Source organism: Fistularia commersonii, chromosome 19 (assembly GCF_037954325.1).
Source record: "Fistularia commersonii isolate RoL2024-O1a breed Wild chromosome 19, RoL_Fcom_v1.0, whole genome shotgun sequence".
In the NCBI taxonomy this organism is placed as follows: domain Eukaryota; kingdom Metazoa; phylum Chordata; class Actinopteri; order Syngnathiformes; family Fistulariidae; genus Fistularia; species Fistularia commersonii.
In genome coordinates this window covers 10,761,501-10,770,632 of record NC_141302.1, presented here as the reverse complement: position 1 = coordinate 10,770,632, position 9,132 = coordinate 10,761,501, and the positions used below count along the sequence as shown (strand labels likewise).

General features: G+C 41.6%; 1 protein-coding gene and 1 long non-coding RNA gene across 2 annotated transcripts; both read left to right on the top strand.

Annotated features, from left to right (window-relative positions):
• The first annotated feature begins 446 nt into the window (after positions 1 to 446).
• LOC147223695 (uncharacterized) lies at positions 447 to 2,285 on the top strand. The gene is made up of 3 exons (XR_015107576.1): positions 447 to 539; positions 1,049 to 1,147; positions 2,205 to 2,285. It is a non-coding gene; the product is annotated as an uncharacterized LOC147223695 (long non-coding RNA).
• A 3,884-nt stretch (positions 2,286 to 6,169) lies between these two features.
• On the top strand, positions 6,170 to 8,869 carry LOC147223694 (DNA damage-inducible transcript 4-like protein). Its single transcript, XM_086166443.1, has 3 exons — positions 6,170 to 6,292; positions 6,369 to 6,595; positions 7,524 to 8,869. Exons 2-3 carry the CDS (start codon positions 6,505 to 6,507, stop codon positions 8,009 to 8,011), a joined length of 579 nt encoding a protein of 192 aa, XP_086022569.1. The 5' UTR covers positions 6,170 to 6,292; positions 6,369 to 6,504; the 3' UTR covers positions 8,012 to 8,869.
• Positions 8,870 to 9,132: the final 263 nt, after the last annotated feature.

The following is a 9,132-nucleotide window of genomic DNA, read 5'->3' as shown; positions in this document are numbered from 1 at the left end:
CTCTCCCAGACTCTGTTTCTGTGTCTCTATATACAATATTTGCGGGCTTTTGATTGACAGGTGACCCGTCTGGGGTTAACCCCGCTTCTCACCGACACACAGCCTGGATCGACTCGGGCACACCGAACACCCTTTTGCAGGAGAAGCGTTAAATAGAAAATGAGTGGATGAAAATGATCTTTCAGTAGAATTGATTGAGTTCCCACTTTAAGTTAAAATGCGAACAGAAAGTTTCGTTATTTAAAGGAACCATTTCTCAGAAGACTTCTCGGAAGAATACGGTAATGCCTCGTGTTGTAGAGGTTAGTCGGGGAGGGAAGCGTGCACAGCAGGCAGCACGTTTTGCTGCAGTGCCAGCCGGCCATTCCGGCCCACCAACAGCAGGCCGGCTTCGAGTGCCGTGGATTAGCAACATGAAACGCAACACTTTTTATCTGCTGCTCCATTCAGGGAAACATAGGACTTGGCACATGGATTGAAATTGTGGGCAGATTTTGGGCTGACTCGCCTTACCGCCAACCCTCACCTTCAGAGCAGGGGTCAGTCGCTTCGGTGCTTTCGAGTGTTGTACTGTTTGTCGCCGTGCAAAGCAACATTATAGCTTTCAATGCAGAAGCTTCCTTCGCTGACAGCAATCTAAAAAGGGAGCAAGGAAATGTCATCAGCAGCCTCAAAATCTTAAACTTTAAAAAAAAAAACCTCTCACCCACTTACTGTGAATTGTAATTATTTATCTGTATATATATTCATAACTGAGCAATATTTCATTTCATAACAGCTGCATGTACAATATTTTTTCATACTCTCGTGCACTCCTTATCTTTCACCTGCTACTTAAGACCTTAAGACATTCTATTGTCTTGACTTGTTACTTAGACACTTTATAGGTTATTTGTATTTCTTATTCCCCCCCTTTTTTTTGCACAACAATTTCCTTGTTGATAAATTAACTTATTCTTATTCTTATTCTTATTCTTATTCTTATTCTTATTCTTATTCTTATTCTTATTCTTATACATTGTTACAACTGCTTGTTTGTGACACACAGATCAAACCGAAGATGGCAATGAATGCAAAATCCATTCTCCTCAACATCTCCAAGACCAAGGAGGTGGTTGTGGACTTCGGGAAGAATCGAAGGAGTCAGGTACAAATCATTATCCAGGGTGAACAGGTGGAAATAGTGGACTCCTATAAGTACCTTGGGGTCCATAGCAACAATAAATTAGACTGGTCACACAACACTGATGCTCTCTATGTGAAGAGCCAGAGCAGGATGTTCTTCCTGGGGAGACTGAGGTTGTCTGTAACTGGCTCCTCAAGACCTTCTACCAGTCTATGGTAGCCACCGCACTCTTCTTCGGTATAGTGTGCCGGTAGGGCCGTGCCAGGACTGGTGAGGTCAATACGCTCAATAAGATAGTGAGGAAAGCCTGCTCAGTGGTGAGACTGAACTGGACCATCTTCAATCATGTCAGTGGGGAGGATTAGTGAAGGACAAACTGGGAGCTATCCCGGACCATCCTTCTAATGGTTCATCCCATCCCGGTGCAGAACTGAACGCTTCAAACGTTCATTTGTGGCCACGGCCATCGGACTGTATAACAGTGGTCTGGACGGCACCCAAATCTGACCGGCCTGAGGTGCATCTGTGCTGCTTCCACAGTCAATAACTTCGCCCATTCACAAGACATGCCCTAACTCTGCTGTCTTTCTTATCCTTGTTGGTCCCAGCCCGCATGCATCTGACCTATTTTTGTTTATTTAATTTATTCTTGTCATTGTTATTTCTATCTATATCGTCATTCAGTTCTGGTTGTATGTTTTTCACCCTCGCTGTTCCTTTGTGTTGTCCATTATTATCCCTGATATTGTTGATATTGTTGTTGTTGTTGTTGTTGTTGTTGTTGCTGATGTCTATTTATTCATGGATGTCTTTGTAGCTTCTGTCTTCTGTCTCTCTATCTATATTTATATTCATATTTATTTTACTTTTTTTAATTTTTTTTTTTTTTTCATTTTTTTTAATTTTTTTTTAAATTTACTTTTTGGCTTTTTTATGTCATCCATGATGATCTGCTGCATTTTTTTTGACACACATTGGTGTTGTTTCTTGTTGCTACCACTAGTGGGCACAAAAACGTCTGAGTGTAGGCCAATCTGAGGAAATCAAAGTTTAGTAGACTGTATCTACTTTCTCACAGGAGCCGGAGGCCTCCGAAAGCACCTTGCCGAAAATGAACTTTTCGTCCATCAAAGAAACTGGGTTTCCGCTTTTGCTAAAGACCGCAACAACCAGGTGAAATTGCATGTGGGACCAGGATGGAGAAGGTAACGATGGAGGTCGAGAGTAGACTGGAAGGACATGCTTGTGTCTGAAATCAGGCGATCTGGTGACAAATGCATTATCAGTTTGAGATAGCGTGAAGCTGGAGTTTAGTAAATAATTTAGCGTCAATAAATTATGGCTGATGTTTACTGGCACCTACCAGCCTGCTCTGCAGATCACTTTATTGCATTCTCCAAGTGCAGAATCGTGTGGGTCACAAAAATGTTTCTCAACTTTCTCAACTCCTCCCTGAAAACCATACAACACTCCTCCCTTTTCAGCTTCCACCACTTCGTCGTCTGCTCTGCCTTTGTCCTCTTGATCTTCTTTGTCACCTGTCATCCTACAAACCACCATCATATGCTGTCTGGCTACACTCTCACCTACAACTACTTTGCAGTCAATAATCTCTTTCAGGTTACCTCATCTATACAAGATGTAGTCTACATGCGTGCTCCTACCTCGATTCTTATAAGTTACCCTATGTTCCTGTCTTTTCCGGAATAAAGAGTTCACTACAGCCATTTCCATCCTTCTTGCTAAGTCTACCAATATCTGTCCCTTAGTGTTCCTATCCTGTATACCAAATCCGCCCAATCACTTCTTCATCCCCTCTATTGCCTGCACCAACATGCCCATTGAAGTCTGCACCAATAATAATAACAACAGTAAAAATAATCATAATGCCAATAATAATAATAATAATTATTATTATTATTATTATAATTATGATAATAATAATGGCAATAAAAATAATAATAGCAATAATAATGGCAATAATGATGGCAATAATGATGGCAATAATGATGGCAATAATGATAATAATAATAATAATAATAATAATAATAATAATAATAATAATAATAATAATAATAATAATAATAATAATAATAATAATAATAATGTATCCTTTATTAATCCCCATGGGGAAATTAATTCGCTGCAATAACCCATCATGGATGAACTGTGAGCAGTGGGCTGCCGTCGACCATCGGCAGGGGAGCAGTTAAGTCTTGCTCAACAACACTCCGACGGACTAGTAGGAGCCGGGACTGGAACCGGGAATGTTGGGTTCCAAAGATAATTGCGCCACTCTGCCGTCAAAAACTGTGGGTTTTGCAACTATGTACGGCCTCCTCTAGTGCACTTGAGAGCAGCCATCAGAGCTACTCAGAGCTACAATTACCGCTCTCTCATCTCAGGAGATATTCTGCACATCATCTAACATCGACCAGCTCTACCTTTTCCTGTCATCGGCCTAATATTTAAAGTCCCAGTCACTCTCAGTCCCAGACTCTTGCCTTTCTTTTTCTGCAATGAACTAAAATCTGTACAACTTTGCCCCTCCTCAGTGAACCCGCAGCTTCAGCCTTTAACCCTTGGGCTTTTTGATTGTCACAGCAGTGGTTTCAACTGTATTTGGCTGACTGGCAGAAATGATCAAGGAAAGGCTCCCATGTTGGTGACGTTGTTTATGATGCAGTAAAAGAATGTAGGCTACAGTGTACTTTTATCTCCCAATAATTCTAGTGACCTACATATAATTAAACAGATGCTCTAGTTACTTAAATATTTCTGTGAACTGTGAACCTTTGATCGTGTCACCCACTTTAAATCATCGGAGCTGCTGAAACAATCGACAGAACCGATTATCTGTTGTGCGTGGTTCATAATACAAGGTTTTAATGCCCGACCCGGTCCTCTGAAGCCTTCAGTGCCTTTTGCCCGTCGCTAAACAAAGACCGTGCTTATCCAGCACTTTATCCAGTGTGCGCCTGCATATACAAAGGGGGTAACACTAGCTAAAGCATGTGACTTTTTTTCTGAGGTGTATCTAGTTCTTGCCATGTGACTGGAGGAAAACACTCCCAGATGCACTAGTCTCCATTGCCCTCAGCCAGCAGAGTTGCTGGGGGTGGGGTGTGGGGGGAGATGGGATGGGGATCAAGTTACCGGGAGAAAATTTCTGTTGAGACAGACTGTTATTGAGGATAAAGTGCTGACAAGCCAAACAACTGGGCATGGCTTTTTTAGCTACCAAATGTACGTAGTCCTGGATGCAACAGGAAAAGGGATTGTATCGGATTACCAGCCAAAGGGCTTCCACCAGGCTCATGCAAAGGCCATGCAGTAAAGGTGGCAAAAGCTAAATTATACATATATTTTTTGAACAAAAATTTCTCACTCCAAATGGAAGCCACTAATAGACTGGAGTCACCAACCACTGTTAGGTTTTGATACAACTGTGTGTTTTTTTAATACTAAAATAATATCAAATTAGATCATATGATGGATTGTAATTGATGCTTCTGCTGCCGATCCACACACGGATCACCTTGTGACAAAAAGTCTTTTTTTAATTTTTTTTTTAATTTTTTTTTTATTTTTGACCTTTTTTTTATTTTATTTTTGCCACAATGCCCTCAGAATATTTGTTTTGATATTTTGAAATCACAGTAAACTACCTTGAGGTTATTGGTCAGTTCGGGGAAATGTTGGCAAATTGTGTATAAATCAACAGCAATCAACATGCTCTCCAAATGTTCACCCCGAATATCATTGATTTCAGGGTGATCATATAAACAGAAATAAAGCAAAACAGATGGAGAAAGTATCAAAATGCTCAACTGCTTTATTTAAAACAGTCCTTATTTTAGTTTTTTACTGACAGTTATAATAGAGCAGAAACTGTCTCAGGTCAATGGTTGTATTTAGTTTGAACACCAACCTTGACCGACTCAGTAATGTGACATTAAACATTTTGTTCCAACTAAACCCGGAGTTAAAATAAGGCTTTCTATTTGAACATGATGGGGACAACCACAAGGGTGATTCATAGTGCCATTATATAATCCCATTTTTTTCATGATCCAATATGGTAATTCACAAATAAAATGAGGGCATCACTGAAAAAAGAAATATATTGTCTCACGTTTGCTTTGTCAACACATTCATAGAATGAAATGTTTATCAGCTATTTTGCTGATGAGTCAAATATTAAACACAATTTTCCATTAAAATACTTTTGACTGAGAAATTTTGAGGAGACACTGAAAGGAACTGAGCTGACATTTGTGGGGCTGATTTTCTGATGCTATTTTTATGAGTGGAAATGGGTGGATAAAAAAAAATACACAAGTTCAATTGAATATGAATTGAAGAACAAAACAAAAAAAAAGTGCCTTTACTGGGGGGAGTTTTCATTTCTGAATATGTTGTTATTTTGCTTCATTTATGTATATACTTTTTTATTCATCTTTACAAGACTTCTGAAGAGGATGGCTCATATTAAGATCAAATGCAATTAAAAATCTACAGGACTGTCTCAGAAAATTAGAATATTGTGATAAAGTCCTGTATCCTCTGTATTGCAATTACAAAAACAAAAATGTCATACATTCTGGATTCATTACAAATCAACTGCAATATTGCAAGCCTTTTATTATTTCAATATTGCTGACTATGGCTTACATCTTAGGAAAACTCAAAAATCATATCTCAAAATATTAGAATATGATGAAAAAGTTTTTTTTTTAATTGCATTACAGAAGATAAAGAACTTTATCACAATATTCTAATTTTCTGAGACAGTCCTGTATATTATAGGATAAACTTGCATTGGATAGGCACTAGGGGAACGGATTTGGTCCTTGCAGTTTGACTGTCCTAATACCTCAGTCGCTGTTACCATGTCCGAGGGGCAGACTTCATATCCTCACCAGCTATTGGCTAATTATTTTGTAAAAATGTCCACGCAGCGAGATTCGCTCTTGATTGGTCAAGCCCTCCAGTCGGCTGAGAAGAGGAAGGTATAAATATTCCCAAGAAGCGTTTCTTCGCGTAGTCAGTGTGTGGTCGTGTATGTGTGTTGCCGTGTATGTGTTTGCGTGGCTAATGTGTCGTCGCCTTTATTTATTAAGAACCATCTAAACTAAAGTATTTTTGCACTAAATAATATTTAAGGTGAGTTTTTGTGGGGGTTCTCAGAAATGTGTTTCGCTAGCTAGCAGAGCCGTCCTGAAACTATCTTGTTGTTTAGGTCAGTGGTGAAAGTTTCCTTTCGAGACAGACACCGAGACGTCCGGAGGTGCTTCCGGGTTCCTGCCGCCGCCGCCGCATCATCCTCCCCGTCGCGCCCGTCACTGACCCGGGACGACCGAGAGACCGGACTCAGCATGGTCGCCACCAGCACGTTAAAGTCCAAGAGCGGCGAGTGTGTGTCGGAGCCTACGGAGTGGAGGTGTGACCAGGCGTGCATTGAGAAAGGTAAAGTGTGCAGGCTGCAACTTCCAGTTGTTTACCCCGGTGTGGTGCATGAGTGCTGCAGCAGGGAGGAGGATGAAGTCATCCCTCTGACAGCAGCAGCCTGATGCCATGAAGTGGCAAAGCCTTTGTATGCCTCTATTTGTCTCAGGCCGCTGTCTGCTAGGCGGAAAAACCTCTCCCCTTACTTCAAACATTAGACAAAAAACCTGATATGTGGATAACTTAGATGAAAAACGACCTGAAAATCACCTCAAAACTAGTAGAAAACAGAAATACATTTAATAGCGAATATGTTCACATAGAAATATCATCAAACATTTAGGAATGATTTAGAAAGTGTATGTATGTATGTGACCCAGAAATGTATTAATCACAAAGATCATAAATATAGTTTAATAAAGCTGAAGGAAATCACCAAACTATTCATAAGTGTCTTCAAAAAGTAGCCCCAAATGACTGTGCACAAAAATAATTGAAATATAAATATATATATTTTAGCTTTATAGAATATGTTATCCATGTCTCACCATTCCAAAATGTGTTTTGTTGAAATTATAAAAAGATTGCATAAGAAAAATGGACAGACTTAGTTCCCAGCTTTACTCTGCGCCAAACTCCAGCACACAGCCGGTCATGTGCCTGCAAGCCACAGGTGCACCCTGCATCGGCTGAAGGTTGAGGTGGGGTGGGGGCCGGCTGACACACTGATCCGCGCAGTGGCTGTTACCAGAACTACAACTAATGGCTTCTGAGAAATATCAGAAATGACCTGAGAGAGATAATCACAAAATTGCATAAATGATGGGCAATCTCATCATTAATGGGGTTTTTAGAATTTTTTTGGATGTGCTGCAGAAGCACTGCTTGCATTTGATCTTACCTCAGTCCTGGGCGACTCCAGCATCAGACCTGCGCTGTCTTCCTGCAGACCTGGGCTTCCGGGATCAGCGCCTGTTCGAGACCCAGAGGAACGGCGAGGGGATTGAAGACGGAACCTGCCAGCAGCTGGCCAAGATGTTTGAGAACTGTCTGTCCCGGGCCAAGAGGACGACGTTGCACTGCTCTTCTGTGCTTGTGCCCGAGAGGCTGATGAAGAGGATAGCTCGCGAAGTGCTGCGGCTGGCGGCCTGCGAGCCGTGTGGCCTCCGTGGCGCCGTCCTCTATGTCCACCTGGAGCAGGAGAAGGGCTGCAAGCAACTAGAGCGCATAGTGTATGACGCCACCGTGGTTCCCACCTTTGAGCTGACGCTGGTCTTCAAGCAGGATGGCACCGCCTGGCCCAGCTTGAGAGACTTTCTGTTTATGGGGACTTGCTTCGCTCCCAGTTTTAGACACGCACTTAAACTCAGCCCGGGCTTCCGACTGATGAAGAAAAAGCTGTACTCCTCGGCTGGAACAGTGATAGAGGAGTGCTGAGCGGCACACTAGAAGAGTGCTAAGCGGCGGAGGTCGCATTTTCAGCGACTGTTTATTTTCTACAGTGTTTTTGTACAATCCATTTGATGTAGCCAGTCCCCTCTGACAGTGTGAGACTCGGTGTTAGAAGTTAAAGCTTTTCTGTAAAAACTTCTGACTTTGGCTTCGGTGTTTCTAATGATTCTCCTTTTTTTTTTTTTTTTTTTTTTACTTTTTTTAAACCAACAAAATTGTAGTAAATTAATGTGGGTTTTCAATGCTTAAATCCTACATTTTGGCGATGAATGTACACTGCATCACATTTATTATGTTTCCTGAAAACACTAGGCACTTTGTTGAGTTGCAGTTGGCTCGAATGTGCTCTGAGACAGTAAACACCGCACTTGGCCAACCGGGGCCCTCCGGGGGTCATGCAGCCGCCTGTGTCTCCCCTAACGTTTGGACTAGTCACTGAACATGTCATGATGCTGCGGTCGCGCTGTGGAATTCTCAAACAGGGAATACAGATGCCTTAAATGTCATTGTCCTTTTGCTCTCTCTCTCGCTCTCTCTGCCCCGACCATGGCTCAATGCACAGTTAGCGCTAATGGTCTTCTGCATTTTATCTTTCGCTCCTTTCCAATGCAGCTCAAACAGATGGCTCACTCAACTGAGAACTTCTGTTGGCAAACCAAGGGTGCAGAGAAACTCGGTGGAGGTCCAGCGCTTTACTTTTGTGCTTGTGTGTGAGTGGATGAATGTATGCGTGAGGTAGATGAACTGCAGACACTTTGTAAACCTTTTTTTTTTTTTTAAATGCTATTTGAAAGAAATTTGTTTTTGTCTAATAGACAATAAAATATTTCAACCTTGAGTTAACCTCACGGACCAATTTTATTCACTTTGTAACTTCCAGAGGGTCAGAAGATAAAAGTATCAGCCAGAATGACAGGAAAGGTGTAGCAGATGGAGAGTTGCCATGTTGTCCGGTCTAGAGACCTGAGGAAAAGACAAAGCAGAGCTGCAGGCAGTAGAGATGTTGAAGTTCTCTTTGGGCGTGAGAAGGGTGGATAGGATCAGCAATGAGTCCACCAGAGGGACAGCACATGTTGGATGTTCTTGAGTTAAAGTCAGACTGAAAA